The sequence below is a fragment of the Staurois parvus genome, unplaced genomic scaffold, assembly GCF_062004578.1.
Source record: "Staurois parvus isolate SC_StPar_1 unplaced genomic scaffold, SC_StPar_1.0 ptg001194l, whole genome shotgun sequence".
Lineage (NCBI taxonomy): Eukaryota > Metazoa > Chordata > Amphibia > Anura > Ranidae > Staurois > Staurois parvus.
The window spans coordinates 71,041-94,061 of NW_028318990.1; the positions used below are offsets into that span (position 1 = coordinate 71,041).

The 23,021-nt window shown below is 40.3% G+C and overlaps 1 protein-coding gene across 4 annotated transcripts in view; it reads right to left on the minus strand.

Moving 5' to 3' along the window:
• The window catches only part of ANKRD28 (ankyrin repeat domain 28), a 194,974-nt gene that overhangs the window by 16,220 nt on the left and 155,733 nt on the right, over positions 1–23,021 (minus strand). For all 4 annotated transcript variants that reach the window (XM_089659998.1, XM_089659996.1, XM_089659995.1 and 1 more), the window contains 6 exons: positions 18,403–18,429; positions 17,667–17,741; positions 15,930–16,131; positions 13,942–14,029; positions 5,935–6,052; positions 4,416–4,635 (listed from right to left, as the gene is read on the minus strand). In XM_089659998.1, coding sequence (XP_089516124.1) covers positions 4,416–4,635; positions 5,935–6,052; positions 13,942–14,029; positions 15,930–16,131; positions 17,667–17,741; positions 18,403–18,429 — 730 coding nt within the window. The remainder of the gene's footprint in view (positions 1–4,415; positions 4,636–5,934; positions 6,053–13,941; positions 14,030–15,929; positions 16,132–17,666; positions 17,742–18,402; positions 18,430–23,021) is intronic.

Consider the following 23,021-nt stretch of genomic DNA (forward strand, 5'->3'; position numbering starts at 1 on the left):
ACAATTTTGCGTTCTTCCTTTTTGTCCAAGTAAATATTAAATCAATTATGCAGTGCTCCAGGTGGCACTCTAAGCTTCTTTACACACGCTTTCAGGGTTTTTCTTAAAGTGTTAAAATAAGGCATGTTCATAGTGTGTTGTGCTCCGTTTTAAGCTAGCCTGTACCTAGGGGGTGGGAACAACAGGTATTTTCTGATGATGCCTTATGGTTGTACCTGTGTCACATGATATTGGGACACAGGTATATCAATGATATTTTCTATGGCCCACGAGTATTTGACAAATTTATGAATGTTTTGAATTGACAATTTCAATTTGAATTCCACTATATCCTTGTAACCAACAAATCAATTTAATTGTGAGGGTCTCGGTAAATCTGGATGGAAAATTTGTAAGCAGTCTTTACCGCAAATTCACTACAGGCAACACCATTACTCCACTCTACCCCACTAATTCGATCAATTCCCTATAGTCAGTAAACCAGGATAAAAGCAACTGCTCAGATGATGCCAGCTTTATAGAAGAGGCAGAATTTGAGACGAAGACTGAAGACATGAGTATACAGCAGTTCAATACTTCATAAGGTATATAAGTGAGCCTCAAAAGAGTCATGGGAGTCTTTGTTATACAGGAAGAAAACAAGAGTAGATACAGTGACATTTACAGTCGTAAACAGTTATACAAACCTAGACTAGACAGACCCATACAGAAATATGGGTACTTTTTACAGACAAACCCCTTTGTTAAAAAGTTTTCAACTTCTGAAATTGTATTTAAAAGTGCTAGTTCCTTAAAGGAGAGCCTTGGGAAAAGCCAGGCAGCAAGCGAAATCTGGATCAGTGCAGCGGATGGGGGGGGGGGGGGGGGGGAGAGTACCTGGAAATGATCTTTTGTGGCTCACCCTGTAGCAGTGAGCCACAAAAGATCTGTTTCAGTTATTTCCTCAACCAGCTGCACCAATCGCTGCTCTAGCCACACACCAGCCTCTCCAGTTGGGGGGGGGGGGGGGGACTTAAGGACCCCCCCCCCCATGCACCTGAGGTCCCTGGGCTGGGTTCAGGGGTGTCTGTGCAAAAAGATGGCCCTGCTTATGGGGCCCCCAGGTAGCGCTCGAGAGCCCAAATGGTCAGTCCACACCCATGGTAGACAGGTAGCATGTAGTGACAACCCTCCTGTGAACTATATAGGGGTAACATGGTGACCTCCCATAATGTGCAGACAGGCAGCATGTAGTGACCCCCACCCCATCATCTAAAAACAGGCAGCATAAAGTAAACCCCCACCATCTGTAAACAGGAAGCATGTATTAATAATGTGGTAATTAACCTGCGCCCAGGACAAATATTGCATGAGAAAAACAGATTGTGTGTACCAGTCAATACTGTGATATAATCCAATATTAAAAGTGAATATAAAAGGCTGCTGCTCCTACAAAAGGTATAACCGTCACTAATTAAACGACATACATTTAGGAGCACGGCATAATAGAATGTAACAAAAATAACAAAACAAAACATACATCACACTAAATTAAAATAAGCCCTCAGTATCAAGAATGATTATTAAAATAGTGCACGTGCTTCTTCCAGTAACACTTCCAGTGGTTGGCGTGCATGGCGCTGCATTGCTTCCTACTCCGGTGTTTTATGCGGTTTTTCTCTGGAATCATGTGAGTGCAATATATGTATATATATTTTTTAACCTAATAAACAGTATTACACTAGAATTATTATACAGAATTTATATAGCGCCAATAGTTTGCTCAGCGCTTTACATTACAATACAATGCGAGACAGTACAGTAACAATACGATTCAATACACGAGGGGTTCGAGGGCCCTGCCCCTTGGAGCTTACAATCTAGGAGATGTGGATGCCTTCCTCCATTCCTTGCATTCGTACACTTCATACTCCATTGCCATACCAGGATGATTGAGGGTGACCAGCACAGTTAATCCCAGAAGGACTACAAGATTCAGCAGAACTTGATCTGGTCCCACCAAAGCGTGATTGACTCTTGTTTCACTATAAAACTCCACTACAGCTGGTGAATGAGTGGGAGCACTGGTGGGGAGCACAGAGAATGAACCATGTGCACTATTGCAATAATCAGTCTTGATACTGAGGACTTTATTTTAATTTATGTGTGATGTATGTTTAGTATGTTATTTTTGTCACATATTATATTAGGCAGCGCTCAACTGTATGTTTATTTAGGAAGCCAAATATATACATGTACCATGTAGTGACACCCCTCATCTATCCACAAGCAGCATGTAGCGACTCCCTCTTGGACATGCAATGTTCCCAATGACACCCATGCAGCAGCCAGTGCACACACGCAGTGCCACCCATCTGACACCCACAATCCATGGTGCCCCGCTACGGGCTGTAGGCCTACAAAACACACACACAGTACAATGGATGGGGGAGGAGAGGAAGTCTGTCTCAGAGATGTCCCCTCCGTGCACCGGACCTATGCAATGCTCCGTGTGCAAAAAGACCGCCCTGCTCATGGGACCCCCTACTGGCCTCGGGCAGTGCCTGAGAGCCCAAATGGTCAGTCCGCCTCTGTTCATAAGTCGCCATACTAAAGGACAAGCAGGGTGTCCATGGCTGAACACCACGAAAGAAGCCGCTGCTCTCTAGAAACACTACTGTGCACCTGAAGTTTGCCACAGAGCACCTTGGCAAACCACAGTGTTATTTGGAAAATGTCTGTGGACTGATGAAACAAAAGCTGAATTGTCTGGAAATAATATTCAGCACTATGTGCGACGCAAAAGAAAGAGCATACCAACATCAAAACATCATCCCAATGCCAATGTATTGTGGAGGGAACATCATGATTTGGACTTACTTCACTGCCTCATGGCCTGAAAAAACAAAAAGCCCTTCTCTTGTAATAGTGACTTAAAAACTTGACATAAAAATCCAATTGTGCAGATCCATCCAGCAAAATAAAAACAAACAAAATCCGCTCCCCCCCAAAAAAATGGAATACAATACACCTTATCCAAAAATGTCCAATCCCGTGTCAAATGAAGTTGTGATTTAAAGTGAACGTGTATCTCAATGAAAACTCAAATCTCCAAATAAAAATCAGATCTACAAAGCCCCTCTTCCCAAGTGGCACCATGATGCCAAACAGGTTTGCGTTCCAGCAATCACCTCGGAGCAGGGGATGTGCCATCCAGCTTCCTCTATCAGCGCCGGTTGCATACCCTGGTTACTACATCTCCTCCTTATTGAATCAGCGGTCCTGGCACTATTTGTTTGATGAGCCTGTAGTTTTATCAACCATGTCAGTTTCCTAACTTATTTTAGCATAAAGATAACGAAAGTTGACATTTGCGCTGTTTCTTTTGTTTCTCTCCCTTTGATTTCACAAATGTATGCATATACTTTCAGATGCATCCAAAATTATAAATACATAAAGTCCATATATGTTCTCAGTGCTTTAATATCTCCCCACAATGAGACGTGAAATGCATGCTCTCTTCCTCCAGTGGTGGAAACACTCATCAGACAAATATGATTCCTTAGCTTAATAAATGGGACCTTCAGCACTTGTGTATTCTTCCCTTGGGAATCCTGGAGCCTCCATTCTGACTTGAATGTATCCACTTCTTAGTGCCTCTTAACGATAAGGGGGTGCCTACAATCCATCTCCTCTCCCACTCAATCACCCCACATTAAAGAAAGAGCTGTGGGTGGCACCAAAGGCAGAAGCATGTCAGATCATGCTGTTGGCCAACCCAACAATGTACAACACTCTCGCTGTAATGCCATGCTATTTTATTACAATGGGGCTTTGTGCAGAAACCACTGTCAGTCTATAGTAAAGAATTTCCCACAGCCTTTCACATACAAAGGAGAAGAGCACTTCGGAAAAATACATAATCCCTTAGATTGTAAGCTCCAAGGAGCAGGGCCCTCCTAACCCTCTTGTATTGAACTGTATTGTTGCTGTATTGTCTCCCATTATATTGTAAAGCTCTGAGCAAACTGTTGGCACTATATAAATCCTGTATAATAACAGAAGCATGCAACTATGCCTAACAAGACAGACTCTGCCGGTAGCGTAGTCGCAAGTATTAAGGAAGACAAGCAAACTAACATAGTGCAAAGGAATTTCACACTTAATAAAAATGAAGAAAGAAAAAAAAAAAGATCAAACACGAAGATTAACGAGCAACAAGCCAAGCATGCATTTTTGAAAGTTTATAGAGGATTTAACATAAACCTGCAATTCAGCTAGCACAAGTACAAGCAGCATTATTAAACAGCCAAATGTATGATATGCCATAGATGCAGTAGTTACTGAACTTACTATAATTTCCAAAGAAAATCGAAAAAAAAAGAAAAAAAGGATTTTGAAGAACTAGAGGAATTATCTAAACAGAAACTGCTTACCATTATAACAAGCCCAGTGAAGAGATGTGTATCCGTGATTGTCAGCTATTGCGGGAACAACATCTACTGAAGCTGCAGTGTGCAGAAGAGCACCCAGAACTCCTATATGACCACATGCTGCGGCTAAATGTATAGGTGTCCTTCCCCTGCAGTCTCGCAAAAGGAAGTTTGCATTGTGTTGCAGCAATGCCTCTACACACTCCTCATGCCCAGTCACTGCCTAGTTTAAAGAAAAAAAAAAGAAAAAGTTATACATAAAGAATATATATATATATATATATATATATATATATATATATATATATATATATATATATATATATAAAAATGTCATCAACCGATCGATATGAAAGGCATTGCACCTTTTAAAAAACGGTGTGCTGTGGTACCCACTTAAAGTGTTACTAAACCCAGAGCCCTGCATTCACTATATCTGGTCTTCCACAGAATGCAGAAAATGGAAATGCAATTATTTTAGTAAATATAAACAGCTGAATACCTCTTCTCATCAGCAGTTAGAACAGTCTTGTGACTTCTATCAGTGCCCAGCAGAGCACTGGTTAAAGCTTGAAGGAGGAGTTTTCATTCTCCCCTATGAGGCTGCAGGACCCCTGACCCTCTCTCTGGACAATACTGATTGGTACCATGCTGATCACATGCACTCACCCAAGAAAAGAAAAAAAAAAACAACTCTAGCAATACACACCAAAACGGAGCACGTGCAGCTTGCTCCCAAGGCTCTGTTCTATCAGGAGATGGATAGAGGACAGTAGAAAAAGGGAAGAATCAGAGAATACAGGATCAAACTGCATTTTTAAACAATGCAGAGGATTAACCCCTTAGGTTCCACAATGAGTATAACAAGAATGCTTTACTGCATATACAGATATTACTGTTGCAGGTTTAGTAACACTTTAAAGCAAGCTTGTAAATGTCATCTTTTAACAGCAGTTCCAAACAAAAAACTTGTGTAAGATGACACAAATTGATTTTAATGAGAAATAAAAGCAGTAAACACAACATTGCTCAAATTATGTTCATCGCATTGTCAGCACTCAGGAAACAGTCTCTAGTGATAAACTGTCTACTGGATGTAGAAACAATATTTAAGTATATATTTTAATGACAACGTATATAAATAGAATTCCAGTAAGAATGCTTACGTCTCCTAAGTAAGGGAAAATTAAGTGCACTAAGTCTTCTCATAACCTTGTTAAAAGGAAAATTCTACTTAGGTTTAGTACATAAAAAAAGAAAAAAAAATACTCAGTCTTCATAGGAAATGGCTTGCCATAACAGAACTTTAGTCAAAATCTCTTACCTGTTTCTCTGCCATATAGAAAACAACCTGTATAGCCCATACTGAACCTTTTTAAAGATCAATGTTTGTTATTCAGTGAATACTTAATCTGTTTGCAAGCAGTAAAGTTTAGCACATAAACAGTGCAGGGCTTGCCTTGCTGTTCTGTTCAGTTGTAGAAAAACAACACACTGAAAGCTGAAAAGAGGAATGCCTTACCCCTCGGTGCAGTGCTGTCCTTCCCCATTTATCTTTGGCATCAACATTAGCTCCTTTGTTTAGCAATGAATAAACGCACTCTGTATGTCCATTCAGGACTGAGAGCATCAATGGAGTCCTAAGCAATACAAGACAGAAAGCAGAGAGACACAGGTTTTACGGGAAAGTGAAGCAGTCAGCAGAGCAATATTCCTTATGGCTTGTATCCAGCTATGCACTTAGGCAGCAAACAGAAGTGCAATGCAGATTTACAACAGAAATGTTCAGCCAGACAGGCCACTGAAACAAAGTGGGCTATAAAATGAGGGTAAATTTTGAAATTAGCTGGAAAGATTTCAAATAGATTTGAACCTTATGATAATTTATGTAGGATAGAAATGAAAGCATACTGCATCAATATTCTCCTTCTAGATAAAATTAATAAAAACTATTTTCAAGTGAAATATGACTGATTTAGAAAGAAGCTGTATTATTTTTCAGTGTTCCTTTGGCAAACTAGAGCATATGTTCAGCAAATAAAAAGAAAAACCCTTTAATTCACATTAAATAGTGCAAATGATTTTTAGTTCTATCTTTAAGTCCATTGAGGGGTTTTCACTTACCTCCTCCTGTGTGGTATATAATCATTCCTACTCCCGGATATTCAGTTTTGAAGCAAGCAAAAGGTAGATCATAAGAACAGATAGGAGGGGACCTATGCCTGTACTAAACTCTAGAAAACGGATTTGTTTTTGGTAATCTAAAAACTCTATATTTTAGTTATACGATACAGGACACAGACTAATCAATATGATTTGGGTGTCTGAAAGCAACGGAGGGCAGAGCAACACAGTAAACAATCCCAATAGGCTCATAAAAACAAATTGGTCAAGAAGGCTTAAACTCAGAGCAGCTTGTAACATCTTACTCTGGTGTAAGATGTTACAAGCTGCTCTGAGTTTAAGCCTTTGAGGAAATCTAAACTTTTACCTGGTAAGGCCCCTTTCCCCCCGATCGGACCATCCATTGTCCTCAATGGAGAGGCAGATGTAAACAGACATGTATGTGTACACCCGCCTAAATCTGATCCGATCATATCCACTAAAAACAGACTGATGGGGAGCGGTTCCCCATTCGTCTAGCGCATCGGATGACAGTCAGATGTAAGTGGACAGGCAGTCCATTTACATCGGATGAGTGTCGCATGTAAGCAGACAGGTGATATATTTACATCCACCCACCCATAGAGGAAAGCAGACCTGTCATGCGCCTGCTCAGCAGGGATCAGTGGACAGATATCCCACTGAGTAGGAAGATCAGCTAGTGAAGTCCATTCGTGTGGAAGGAGCCTTAAACTTAAAAGCAGGTGGCAGCCTTGCAAATCTGAGAAGCAGATGCCCAATGCTGAACTGCCCATGAAGAGCTAACAGATCTGGTAGTGTGTGCCTTACCAGGGGAGGAACGCTACCCTTCAGACTATAGCGAATACAGGAACTGCCCACTTACGTAGGAAACTCAACAGGATACTTTTGGTGAAGCGTTTTGTGGGAGTAAAAATCTTCTCTAGGTGAAGACAGTTCCCATACAGGGAAGGTTCCACCACCGAGTGAATTGGGAAAGTCTTGGTTGGTTTAAGCAATTTAGCTGACCCTATACTGGATGACCATGGGGTGAGCAGACTCCGGCTGCTCCAATGCCTGCACCACCTTCTTTGAAGTTACTGCAGCTGGCACCACTTAGGGGGTGGGAGGGTGCTCACAGGCAAAATTGTGCCACTACAGACGAGCTAAGGGACACAACTGGCACCAACTTAGTCCTGGCACTTTTGGCTCCTTGCTGTGTCTACTAGAAGGGTGGTTTGAGGCTCCCACACATTCCGAAGAGTTTCTAGAGAATGAGGAGAACCTGGGGCTAAATATTTACATGGCTTCCACTCACATTTATCTAGTGTATCTAGAGTAACAGGGGATATACCCCATCCTGGCATCGCCCACAATGGGCATATTTCACCAGGATACTTCAGGAACCAGGGATCTGCAGCAGCCTTGCACCTGCAAAGCATCCTGCTACACACTCCATCGCCACTACATTGGCAAGGGGCACATCTGTAGAAGGATCCAGTACATGTAAGCAACATTACAAGCTGACCCCGCATCTGGCGGGATCCTGGTGCAGGCCCAAAGGCTCTGCAAAGGAGTAAACTGATCCCAAAGCTGGATTAAGAGTATCAGTGGCTATGGTGCAGCAGGAATCTTGATAGAAGAATCATTCTGGTGAAACACCATAAAGCAATATGGGGAATCCTCCACAGAAGAAGGTAAGCTTCTCTCAGTGAAGAAGTAGTTCATCCCATAAGGACACTACCAAAAATTAGGCTATTAAGGCTAGAAGATGTTAGGTTGGAGGATATCCCCGCAGCCTTTTTTTTTTTTTTTGTCAGTGTACAACCACCCAAAAAGGCAGCTGCATATAACTCAGTTGTAATGATGAAACAGCCTGTGTTCAGTATCACTAGGCAAACCAAAAAGGGAAAACCTTTGTCAGTTTTCACTGCTGTCTGGGTCCCAATTAAGAGATTCCTTTTATTTCTAGTGTGGTCAATGGCCAGAAGTGAGAGGAAATATCCCCAAGCAGGGTAGAAGTTCTAACTCTTCCCCACTGTAATCAGGTAGTAAATTATGAATATTATAGATCAAGGTGGTATTAAACTCAAAACCAACATGTAATATATTGCGGCATACCAATCATATGTGGTGGCTGCATTAGTATATTTTTTTAGGCTTTTATCCCCTCCATTTTCAACTGGTGATCTGGCTAATAACACACCTCCTGTATTACAGTGCCCCCCCCTTGATTTATGAGCACAGGGGGTACCTTGTGACAGCAGCATTGTCAGTTTGTAGGGAGGGGGAGTGTTGGATGTATTTGCAGATTTAAATATACTAGAACTGAAGCCAAACTCCAGCTAATACTTTATAAGCATTTTTTTTCCTTTTGGGGAAAAAGAATGTAGCCATCACATCTAAGTAATGGTAAGCTACAATATAATAAATGTTTGCTTTGGGGCTTAAAGGAGAAGTTCACTTTTATATAAAAAAACAAATGAAGATCCCCGCTAGCTGTCAAAGCAGGGGAGCAGGGGCCAGTGTGATCACAACATGTTACGCCCTGAATATGGGTGTAACATGTTATGAAACGTGAACTTATCCTTTAATACTTCTTTAATAAATGGTAAAAAAAAGGAAAATGTGACAAATGTCAGCCTCCATTATCATACTTCACATTCAATAACTGGGGAACAGGCAGATAAACTGTTTTTAGGGCACATGCATTATTTAATGTGTATTCAGTCTTTCCTCTGCAGACATTAGGGAAAAAAAAGTGACCATGATCATCCTGTTCAGAAAGTGAAAAGGTAACATCTTTTGAGAAAGTCAAACCTGACGAAATGCATCAGCAAGTGACATCAGATGCACGCCCAAATTACTAACATTTTGCAGTTGGTTTGCATATGTTTTAGCTATATCAGTTTTATATAAGCTCATAAAGTAGCTAATAAATTTCTTTTTATGCTTTAAATTACTATAATATGGCTCTTCTTAGTGTTTTACATGGTTTCTGCTATAATAACCTGTAGATATCATTGGAGGAAGACAGAGAGCGGAGACTGGAGTATAATAAATGAGCATATAGAGCCCCTGTAGGCTAATAGGCTTTTGAAAGTCTTGTAAGGTTCACTGTCTTGAGAGTGTTGGGGTGCAGATGGTGGATGGATGCGAGTATATATTTAAAAAAAATATTATTTAAAAGAGGTATCTCAGTATCGTGACAATTTTGTTTTTTTTTTTGGTTTGGTGATCATTTACGGAGGACGGTATGAGGAAGAATCTGGATGGCAATTATATGATATATGCAAGATCCAGTTGTTGATTGGGAAGCATAGATAATTATGGAAGAGAGAGTGATGTCACACAAAAACACTGGGTTGTGATGCATGGCACTTATTTAATGTGGCACATGGCACTTGTTTAAATGTGAGCACAGTACAAGTTTGTGTTCTAACTATTGAAGCATATTACACTATATACAGTGGATATAAAAAGTCTACACACCAGTTAAAATGTCAGGTTTCTGTGATGTAAAAAAATGAGACAAAGATAAATCATTTCAGAACTGTTTCCACCTTTGTTGTTTATACAGTTTATAGGTTACATTAAACTGAAATCTTTTAGGTGGAGGGAAGTAAAAATAAAAAACTAAAATAATATGGTTGCAGAAGTGTGCACACCTTAAACTAATATTTTGTTGAGGCACCTTTGATTTTATTCCAGCACTCAGTCTTTTTGGGTATGAGTTTATCAGCATGGCACATCTTGATTTGGCAATATTTGCCCACTCTTCTTTGCAAAAACAAATTGTCAGATTGCGAGGTCATCTCCTGTGCACAGCCCTCTTCAGATCACCCCACAGATTTCCGATCGGATTCAGGTCTGGGCACTGGCTGGGCCATTTCAAAACTTTAATCTTCTTCTGGTGAAGCCATTCCTTTGTTCATTTAGATGTATGCTTTGGGTCATTGTCATGCTGAAAGACAAAGTTCCTCTTCACGTTCAGCCTAGCAGAAGCCTGAAGGTTTTGTGCCAATATTGACTGGTATTTGGAACTGTTCATAACTCCCTCTACTTCGACTAAGGCCCTAGTTCAAGCTGAAGAAAAACAGCCCCAAAGCATGATGCTGCCACCACCATGCTTCACTGTAGGTATGGTGTTCTTTTGGTGATGTGCAGTATTGTTTTTGCGCCAAGCATATCTTTTGGAATTATGGCCAAACAGTTCATCAGACCAGAACACATTTTCCCACATGCTTTTGGGAGACTTCAGATGTGTTTTTGCAAAATTTAGTCGGGCTTAGATGTTTTTCTTCATACGAAAAGGTTTTCGTCTTGCCACTCTACCCCATAGCCCAGGCATATGAAGAATACAGGAGATTGTTGTCATTATGTACCACACAGACAGTACTTGCCAGATATTCCTGCAGCTCCTTTAATGTTGATGTAGGCCTCTTGACAGCCTCCCAGACCAGTTTTCTTCTCGTCTTTTCATCAATTTTGGAGGTATGTCCAGTTCTTGGTAATGTCACTATTCTGCCATATTTTCTCCACTTCATTATGACTGTCTTCACTGTGTTTCATGGAATATCTAATGCCTTGGAAATTCTTTTGTACCCTTTCTCCTGATACCTTTTAACAATGAGATCCCTCAGAAGCTCTATGCGGTCCATGGCTTTTGCTGTAGGATGCAACTAAGAAAATGTCAGGAAAGACCTACTAGAACAGCTGAACTTTATTTGGGGTTAATCAGAGACACTTTAAATGATGGCAGATGTGTACTGACTCCTATTTAACATGATTTTGAATGTGATTGCTTAATTCTGAACACAGCAACATCCCCAATTATAAGAGGGTGTGCACACTTATGCAACCACATTATTTTAGTTTTTTTATGTTTACTTCCCCCGCTAAAAGATTTCAGTTTGTTTTTCAATTGAGTTGTACAGTTTATAGGTCATATGAAAGGTGAAAAAATTTCTGTAATTATTTATTTTTGTCTCATTTTTTTACATCACAGAAACCTGAAATTTTAACGGGTTTGTAGACTTTTTATATCCACCGTATTACTTTTTGATTTTCAAAGAATGCGAGAATCTCATACAGAAGAGATGAACTATACATAATAAAGACAAGGTGCACATTTGTATTACAACATGCTTTATTAGACTTAGTAGTGAAAAGGGTCTCTTCGTCTGGTGAGAACATAATACGTAAACATCATTTATAGACATTAGAGACTGTGACCATTTAAATAGCGCTGGTTTTATGAATTGATTCTTTCAGCAGGGGTAGGTAAGGGTGTTTCCAGCAGCTGGGTTGGTTTCAGGTATCCCTAGTGCACTGATATTTATTAGTGGTGCACCGAAATGAAAATTCTGGTGCCGAAACCGAAATTTCAAAATGCACTTGGCCGAAAACCAAAACGAGCAGTTTTTAAACATGAATATATATTTTTTGGAAAAAAAAAAACCAAAAAAAAAAACCCCACTATACCCCAATTTTTTTGTAAACATCTCTCCTCTACAATGTAAAGCATTAGATCAAAAAAAGCATTGAACTACTGCTTTAAAAAAAAAAAAAAAAAAAAAAATGGTTGGAACTGGAAGTGACATCGCTCCGGTCTTCCAACGGCATAGAGATGAATGGAGGCCATCTTTCCTTCACTAATCTCTATGCCCAGCGCCGGGATCGTTTGATGGATTCTCGGGTATGGCTGAGAACTACCGGGCAAGGGACGGCAGCAGCAGGCAGGTAGCGGCAGCGACAAGGGGGCAGGTTTTTTTTCAGCATCTGTATGGATGCTTTTTTTCATATCGGCCTACAGCCGATAGGGGTGTTTTAGGCCGAAACGTTTCAGCCACCGAAATTTTGGTGCACCCCTAATATTTATACATGATAATATTCGTAGAGTGTAGTCAACTTGTATTTGTTTTGCTACAGAATGGATAGACCTTCTATTGTGTTGTGTCCTCCAATGAAAAAAAAAAACAACATGAAACCATATAATGTTTTTTAGAGTTTCACTTTAACCACGTACCAATCTTCTTTGCATTTAAAATGAAAGAAGGGCTAATCCACCCAGATGACCACTGATCTGCTGCTGCATTCTATGCTTTTAGTCACCAATAAGGAGCAAGTATGCAACAAGTGAAATCAGTGCACATCACACACCTGTTCGAGTATGACACAGAAATTTCTGTCTCAATTTCAAAACATGTCATTTTTGATTGCTGTCTACCCATTTTCCTGACTTCCAGGTCATGGAACACGAGTGTCCGACAAAAAAAAAGAAAAAAGAAAAGGAAACTTAGATAAATATCCTCTGTATCTACTCGAATACTGGGGGAAATCCAATAAAGTTGGTGTTAATTCCTCTTGTTAATGTAATACACCAAAATCATTAAGCTTTTGCAACACTTTTGGTTCCGACAGCGACTCTTGCTCGAAATTCAGGTAATTCTAAAAAGTGTCACTTTTACACTTTTGTGAAGCAGTGAATGTGCCAAATTCAAAATAAAATGCAACAGTTCATATCTTATGAAAGTGAAGCTAATCAAGACCAACTCTTTTTTGGTGTACAGCGAGAAACAGATTTTGAGAAAGTGTCTCTCACGCAAGTGGCACAGCATGTTCCAAATTTAAGTTCTAGAAAGGTACATCACTTTCAGGACACGAAAGACACTTTTGCAAAATCTGTTTGCACCAGTCTTTATTAATTCCAGGGCCTGTTTTTGTGAGAATTGTACAAAAGCAGTTGTCATTTACCTCTACTTAAGAATTATAAGCTCTTTTACAAGGAGCAGTATGGCTACAAACACTGCACATTTATAATGCACAACAATATGGTTGGCAAATGTGCACAGAACACCACCGGTATCAAGACAGTGAGGTAAATGAAGCACAATAAAAACAAATGGATGCTCTCTGGAAAAAAAAAAAAGCCAGGAGTACAGCTTGGTCATTTGACCTGTCAAAGTCAGACAACTGGCTCTCCTCCAGTGCTTTGCTTCATTGAGCAGAGAGAACTCTGTGGGGCTTCACCTTCTACATACCATGGCCTGACTTTTATAAATGGGATGGGTTGTGGTGTGCATAGGGCAGCAGTGCATAACAGAGTGGATAGCAATACGAACTCTCCATAATAAATTAGCCTCTAATTTATGAAGCGGCATGGTGCTTCCATGTGTGTACTTCCAACTAGGCTAATGTTCACATTTCTGGCATATTGTGGCTATCAATATGTTTGAATCAGCAGATATACTTGTGGTGTTCAGTACTACTATTAATGGGCAGATATAGGACTTCCATTCAACAGGCTTGTTGATAAAATAGAAGTCATGACCCAAAACCTTTCACGATTCTGTACAGTAATTTAAAATTACACTCTATACTGCTGGAGTAAAAAGCATACACTTACTGTCCATTTCCATCATGAATATCCACTGCAGCCTGAATATCTGCATTTCCAATCAGGAGTCTTAGGCACTCGGAGTGTCCATTGATTGCTAAGAGGGGGGGAAAAAAAAGCACTCAGCACTGAAGTACAAATCAGTTCTAGGTCATACAAATTAAGCATTAGATGCACACAATTCTATAAACTGAATTTTAAGCAATTTAATCTACCAAATGTTTTAAAAAGAGTGGATGAGAATGTTCGTACAGAACAAATTAGAGACTGCAGACTGCTTCAGGCATAGTTGTGTGCAAATCATAACAGTCATAAAAGTCTTCTCTCAATCTTGGCTATTGATAATTTTGAGACGTCTCAAATGAATTGAAATGTGGCTGCACCTTTAGATATTTAAATACATTTATACAAGTACAGAATCAGTACTGTAAACTATTTTTAAATCTCAGGAGCTACTTTAAAATTATCCTATAATTGGCTCACGCATAGAAAACCAAAAGCTTAATTTAAATGCTTGTCCTCTACTCTGCTTATGATTACTTTTACTTTGCTTCTCTGCCACTCTGTTCACCTATAGGAGCACAACAAAAGGTTTCAGATTGATCTAGCTGGAGCTTAAATTGGGCTTAAGATCCTCTCTCCGTGTGACAGCACTGGTATCTAGCAATTGGCTGCACAGGCACCAAAGTATTTGTGCAAAAAAGTCATAAGCTCCCCCAAACCCAGATGTACCAATTTTTTTTCATAATCTTAGTAAGTCAAACAGAGCCACGAGAGAACAAAGTGAAATTAGGTATGCAGGAAGTAGAGCACACAAACTGAACCTGTTGCTTTGACCTGTATGTGCAAGGTACAGGTTCACTTTAAACCAGCATTAAACCCAAAAGAAAACATATTGCAGCTTACCAATTTTTAGATGTGATAGCCGTATTAGTTTTTTTTTTTTTTTAAACATCCTTTTTTATTTTCACCTGGTGATCCCGGCAGTAAGTCTGTTGTTTTTCAAAAGAACAAGCTGTGTTGCAAATGTAGCAGTTAGAGGGTTGGGACAAACCATTTAACATTGACGGGGTGCCAACAATGGTCAGTTTTTATTTATGCAAAACCTTTAACCCAAAAGGAACAAAGCTGTAACTGCTTATAAAGTGTCAGCCAAGAGTATGGTTTCAATTTGTTTAGTGTATCTAATTCTACCCTACCATCAAGACTGACAAAGCTGTCATCCAAAAGGTGTCTATGTTGCTCCATCTAGAGCAGGGGTAGACAGCCTTTGAGAAGAAGTGGAGATCTACCTGAACAACATGAAAAGTATAAAACATCACCTTTAAAAAAAAAAAAGAAATTAACAAGCAAAGCCTAACTAAAAAGTAAGGAAAACTTGGAAAATGTAACAAATGTCACTGTAAAAATATAAATGTAGTCTACCTTTACAGTGGACAGTGTCCATAGAGGAGTGGGTAGTGTGTGGACATGGTCATTAGGGGAGTGGACTGTGTGTGGAGAGTGTCAGTAGGGGAGTGGACACTGGAGAGAAAGCTGGCAGCCCTGAGAGGGTGAAGAGGGGATCAGGGGAGCACAGGGGGGATGGCCAGCAGAAAGAAGAGAAACCAAGACAAGAGGGGCGGCGGGGGTGGCATTTACTGAAACAAAACCCTGTATTTTCCTCCAATAGCTGAATGCCAGCGACGACAGGGAGGAGGAGAAGCAGGCTTTCAGCTTCAGGAGGTAAAATACAGGGCTCAGTTCCAGTAAATGCTGCCGCTTCTTGTGTCCAGGGTCTGGGGTTCAGTAAGGAAGGGGTGCCATCTACCTATCACGTGCCCACGAATGAAGAGCTGCCGACCCCTGATCCAGAGTATAGGTACCCTGATACAGGGTAAGAAAAAAAAAAAAAAGAAAAGCATGCAGGCACCATATTAATAATTGAGCAGCTGCAATATTTAACATTTTTGGTTTTGGGTTTAATACTACTTTAATCTCTGTCTAATCTGCCATACCTGCTGAATGAATGGGGGTCCTTTTAACAACATAGTCCTTTACTAATATTGATGCTCCTTGATTGATAAGAACATCTACACATTCAACATGTCCTTTGAAAGCAGCCAGGTCCAGAGGAGTCCTTCCAGTGCTGTTCCTTACATCCAAGTCGAGCAAAGATTGTACTAGCACCTCTAATGCTTGGTGGTGCCCATGGTATGCCTGGAACAAAAATATACACCATTTTACTGTTAAACATGTTTAGAAAAACACTTGGTAGAAGTTATATGCACACTAGCTGACAGCTAAAAAGGCCCTTAGCTTGGCATGTGCTATTTTGTTATAAATACATACTGAAGCTGGTCATGTCAGAGAATGTTCTAGTCAAAGCATGGTTATGTAGGAGACTTAACAGGTAGACAACAATTAGTATTTCTTCTTTCAAGAGTTTCCTCACACTGAAGATATGCAAAAAAATTCAACTGAGAAATACTGCTATATATCCTGAGGGTATGCTAACCAACAAAAGATTCTGCCTTTCTGCTAGGGTTCTGAAATTGTTACATTTATGCAAGTATTTTAGAAACTAATGCAGCCACAAAAATACTTCCAAATTCTTTTGTTTACTATAGAGCAGCTCCAAGTAACAAAACAGTCAATGATCTGCTAACATTATCCAAGCAATAATGCAGCTGACCATGACTGAAGCTACAAAGTCTCCAGTTTATTCAAAGAGTTACATTTCAAACAGAAATTGTACATTTAAATAGAGTAGAGATTTAGCAAAGCTTCTCGTGCAGTTTTTGGGTGGCAATGCAGGCAACTTATGTCACACCACTCTATGCAAACTCCCTTTTAGGCACTTTATTGTAAAGTTAAGGCATTTTCATAGGTTCACATTTAGTCTGTGAGAAGAGGAGAATCCATGGCAACATTAGAAATTTACATAGAAGGTGGAATGTCAGCATGTAAATGAGACACACTCCAGTTAGCTGTGTCTCCAGTGTTATTTCAGATGCTACATTTTGTACTTTGACAAGAATGCATTTTTAAACAGCAAGACTCCAAATATATACAGGTACCAGATAAGTAGATTTAACCTGTGTTTCACATGCTGCAACACTGCTGTTGCCTGTTAATGTCCAATTATTGTGGCAATAACTTTACAGATTATCATTAGTTCATTCAAAAAAAAAAAAAAAAAAAGATAACCCACAGGAACTCTAATTATTTTGTTCTCTCTTTTACCCAGAGAATCTATTTAAAGATTAACAGAGTAAAAGATTATTCATGCAGCAAAGTTTTGCTAATCAGATATTTTAAACTGAAACTAAAATTTGTTTCTGTTTTTTTGCATGTGGAAAAATTGTCCACTTAGCAAAGAACATTGCCAATTACGGGAATAATTTACTAAAGCCGGAATGCACAAAATCAGGCGCACTTCTGCATAGAAACCAATCAGCTTCCAGGTTTTATTGCCAAAGCTTAACTGAACAAGCTGACTGGCTACCAACAAGGTTAGAAGCTGACTGGCTACCATGCACAGCTGCACTAGATTCTGAGTGTTCCTGTTTTAGTAAATCTCCACCTACGAGTCTCAGTTGCCATAATTCAAGAAGTTTGCAATTCTCTACAGACCTGGTAAATTGGCATGCACATATTAAGAAAAAACACCCAACTCATCAATTATCAGTGCTTTGTAGATAAAATTCCCCTCTGTCTTTAATCATCTAAAAAATGAAAGCATTAATCCTTACCGCTAAGTGCAATGGACTTATTGGAGCACGGGTATCTGCATCATTCAGCATGTCTGTACCTGATGTTTCCATAAGCTGTAATGAAAACAAAAAACAGTGATCCTTTTGATTTTGCTTAGTCTAACTACTGTATTAGACCTCATCCAACTTCACAAACACAGAAGTCCACTTCTGCAGTTGTCACTATAGTTAACAGTAATGTGTAGTTGATTGTGACAACAGTGGAGAAACCAGCAGAGGTAACAGAAATAAATAGGATTCTTGGTAGGAGCATCTGGATAAATAAAATATGCTGACACAAGAAGGCCATCTAAAATGTTTGGCTTTCAGCCTGTCAGGGCTATCTCTATGTTATGGGACAATCAGAGCCATGGACAGCAACAAGGAGCTAAAGGAGGACTGAACCCAGTTTTCCTCATTGTACTTTGTTACATTTGCATCGGACAGTTTACTTTGCAACAGTCATATTTCACTGTGCAGGATGCCAAGTATTACACCATTTCAAAATGCAAGTAAATGTTATTCATTTTGGCAGATTTAAAGAAACCAAACAGAGCTGACCCCCAAGCTATCAAGATTCATATTTCACAATAACTGTGGACAGTGAAAACTTGCTATGGGCACTTAGCTCCAATTCTCAGAAAAAAAAACAAAACATTTTTACAATACAAAAATAACACACAAGTTCATAAATATAGAATGTTCATTCCTGTTGTCTTGGAAATTAGTTACTTACAACATCTAGAGGTGTTTCTCTAGCAACCTATGGAAAAAAATAAAAAATAAATAACACATCATAAAGATATCAAGCAAAGTCAAAACACTGCCTATTCAAACCTGCATTTCTCACAAACCCTGTGCTTGCCCTTCCATATCAATATTTTAACCTGGTATGATTTTCCTGACTGAAACCTCCAGTGTATAGCCAGATACTGTGAGAGATATACAGGTGAAACTCAAAAAATTAGAATGTCATGCAAAAGTTCATTTATTTCAGTAATACAACTTAAAAGGTGAAACTAATATATGAGATAGACTCATTACATGCAAAGCAAGATAGTTCAAGCCGCGATTTGTCATAACTGTGATGATTATGGCTTACAGCTCATGAAAACCCCAAATCCACAATCTCAGAAAATTAGAATATTACATGCAATCAATAAAACAAGGATTGTACATAGAACAATATCGGACCTCTGAAAAGTATAAGCATGCGTATGTAGTCAGTACTTGATTTGGGCCCCTTTTGCAGCAATTACTGCCTCAATGCGGCGTGGAATGGAAGCTATCAGCCTGTGGCACTGCTGAGGTGTTATGGAAGACCAGGATGCTTCAATAGCGGCCTTCAGCTCTTCTGCATTGTTCGGTCTCATATCTCTCATCTTTCCCTTGGCAATGCCCCATAGATTCTCTATGGGGTTCAGGTCAGGCGAGTTTGCTGGCCAATCAAGCACAGTAATCCCACGGTCATTGAACCAGGTTTTGGTGCTTTTGGCAGTGTGGGCAGGTGCCAAGTCCTGCTGGAAAATGAAGTCAACATCCCCATAAAGCTCGTCTGCGGAAGGAAGCATGAAGTGCTCCAAAATCTCCTGGTAGACGGCTGCGTTGACCCTGAACTTAATGAAACACAGTGGACCAACACCAGCAGATGACATGGCTCCCCAAATCAACACAGACTGTGGAAACTTTACACTGGGCTTCAAGCATCTTGCAGTGTGTGCCTCTCCATTCTTCCTCCATACTCTAGGTCCTTGGTTTCCAAATGAGATGCAAAAGTTGCTCTCATCAGAAAAGAGGACTTTGGACCACTGAGCAACAGACCAGGTCTGTTTGTCTTTAGCCCAGGTAAGACACTTCTGACGTTGTTTGTTGTTCAGGAGCGGCTTGACAAGAGGAATACATTTGAAACCCATGTCTAGGATCCATCTGTGTGTGGTGGTTCTTGATGCACTGACTCCAGCCTCAGTCCACTCCTTGTGAAAGTCCACAAAACTTTTGAATGGCCTTTTCCTGACAATCCTCTCCAGGCTGTGGTCATCCCTGCTGCTTGTGCACCTTTTTCTTCCACACTTTTCCCTTCCACATAACTTTCAATTAATGTGCTTTGATACAGCACTTTGGGAACATCCAACTTCTTTTGCAATTGCCTTTTGAGGCTTTCCCTCCTTATGGAGGGTGTCAATAATGGTTTTCTGCACAACTGTCAGGTCAGCAGTCTTTCCGATGATTGTGATTCCTACTGAACCAGAGTGAGAGACCATTTAAAGGCTCAGGAACCCTTTGCAGGTGTTATGGCTTAATTAGCTGATTAGAGTGGGACACTTTGAGGCTAGAACATTGCACCTTTTCACAATAGTCAAATTTTCTGAGATTGTGGATTTGGGGTTTTCATGAGCTGTAAGCCATAATCATCACAGTTATGACAAATCAAGGCTTGAACTATCTTGCGTTGCATGTAATATCTCATATATGAGTTTCACCTATTATTATTATACAGGATTTATATAGCGCCAACAGTTTGCTCAGCGCTTTACAATATAACGGGAGACAATACAATAACAATACAGTTCAATACAAGAGGGATTTGAGAGCCCTGCTCCTTGGAGCTTACAATCTAGGAGATAAGTTGCATTACTGAAATAAATGAACTTTTGCACGATATTCTAATTTTTTGAGTTTCACATGTGTGTGTGTGTATATATATATATATATATATATATATATTTTAAGAGGTGCAATAATGTGTGCCATTATTTAACGATTCAAGCTTGGGTGAACCACAACTGAATATGTTTGAGACTAGAGTACAAACCATCCTACAAATTAAAGTAGTAAACAAAATCCCCGTTGTTATTTGGACTTTATTTTAATAAAGTATTTGCAGGACTAAAAACATTAACCTCTGCAACCTCCACGACGTACTCATATGTCACCGGGTTGAGGGGGTTACACGGAGATGATGTCTGCAGCTACAGACATCATCCCAGTATCTTTTTTTTTTTTTCTTTTAGCTGGAAATGGGCTTTAGAAAAAAAAAAGATTTTTCTGGAGCCAGCAGTTCCGCCGGTTGACCAGAGAGATGAGTGTGTTGCTATGGATATATGGTGATTTTATAAAGATTAGATATTATTATACAGGACTTCGACAGTTTGCTCAGCGCTTTACATTATGGAGGGAGACAGTACAGTAACAATACAGTTCAATACAAGAGGGATTAGAGGGTCCTTCTCCTTGGAGCTTACAATCTAGGAGGGAGGGGATAGTGGTACAAGAGGTAATTAGCTGTGGGGGATGGAGTGGTTGGGGGAGTAGGGGATTCCAGTAGTTAGCCCGGGTCAGGGTAGGCTTCCCTGAAGAGATGAGTTTTCAGAGTGCGCCTAAAAGTGAGCAGGGAAGGCGATAGCCTGATAGCTTGAGGTAGGGAGTTCCAGAGAATGGGTGAAGCCCGTGAGAAATCCTGGAGACGAGCATGAGAGGAGGAGACAAGGGAGCTAGAGAGTAGGAGGTCTTGCGAGGAGCGGAGAGTACGGTTTGGGTGGTATTTAGAGACAAGGTCGGTGATGTAGTTAGGGGCAGTGTTATGATCGGCTTTGTATGTCATGGTTAGTGTTTTGAATTTTATCCGCTGGGCAACTGGAAGCCAGTGGAGGGATTGGCAGAGAGGGGTGGCAGATACAGAGCGGTTAGTAAGGTGAACGAGTCTGGCAGCAGCATTCATGATGGACTGGAGTGGGGATAGCCTGCGATGAGGTAGGCCAGTGAGGAGGGAGTTACAGTAGTCAAGGCGTGATATAATAAGGGAGTGGATGAGTTGCTTAGTGGTTTCCGAGGTTAGGAACGGTCGTATCTTGGAGATGTTGCGGAGGTGAAGTCTACATGAGTTTGTCAGTGATTGGACCTGGGGCTGAAAGGACAGATTGGAGTCTAGGATTACACCTAGTACCCTGGTGTGAGGGGTGGGATTGATGGTAGTGTTGTTGATCTTGATGGAGAAGCCGGGTGCGGTCGCGGGCTGGGGGGAATACTAGAAGCTCAGTTTTGGAAAGGTTGAGTTTGAGGAAGTGGAGTGACATCCAGTCCGATATGTCACTTAGTAGGCTGGTGATGCGATCGGAGACTGAGGGGGTGAGGTGAGGGGTAGAGAGATAGATTTGTGTGTTGTCGGCATAGAGATGGTAGTTGAAGCCATGTGAGTTTATCAATTGGTCAAGGGAGGAGGTGTAGATGGAGAAGAGGAGGGGTCCGAGGACAGAGCCTTGAGGGACCCCGACAGAGAGAGGGAGTGAAGGGGAGTTTGCAGCGTTATAGGTAACACTGAAGGAGCGCTGCAATAGATAGGAGGAGAACCAGGAGAAAGCGGAGTCTGAGGCCAATATATGTGATTTTTAAGTTACATGTTTTGTATTTGAAGCTAGGCCTTCCCCATTGATATGCAAATGAACCCGGTCAACTGATTTATGAACAGCACAGGAAGTTACTTACAGGATATGATGTACCAGAAGTGGGGGAGGGAAGAGGACTTTGGACAACCATGTGGGGAGAGACAAAGTTACTCTGGAGACAGAGGAGGAGATCGTTCTGAGGACTTTTGGAGAAGCCAGAAGCAGTTTGGAAGATCCTGGATTCTTCGAACCGTGAGAAGACCATTACTGGAGAGAACCAAACTAAGTAACGTTTAGTGTATGCCTATCACATAGATAGTTAGCTTGTGCATGTTGTAGGCATATTTTGTTATACTTTGTATGCTGTGAATTGTGTATCCTGCAGTTATATGTGCAGCTATTCTGTTTTTAAAATCATCAATACACTACAGAATTTTAAGCGCTTCCTTGACTTTTACCACAAGAACCTTTTATAGACACCAAAGCAAAACCATGAGCAAGGACCAGAATGCCCTAGAACCAAACTAAGTAACGTTTAGTGTATGCCTATCACATAGATAGTTAGCTTGTGCATGTTGTAGGCATATTTTGTTACACTTTGTATGCTGTGAATTGTGTATCCTGCAGTTATATGTGCAGCTATTCTGTTTTTAAAATCATCAATACACTACAGAATTTTAAGCGCTTCCTTGACTTTTACCACAAGAACCTTTTATAGACACCAAAGCAAAACCATGAGCAAGGACCAGAATGCCCTAGATCATGTTTATGGTCTACGAAACCAGAAACGGCGAGAATTTGTTCACTTCTGGTTTCACTAGGATGTAAACACGCCATGAAAGTGTCAGATCAAACCAGTCTCGATTTGACCTAATGCTTTGAAGGGCAGAAGAGAGATTTGAGGTCTTAGATACCCCAGATCCTCCATAAAGAGGACTTGTCATTGAGCAAAAAAAAATTTTTTTTAAATAAA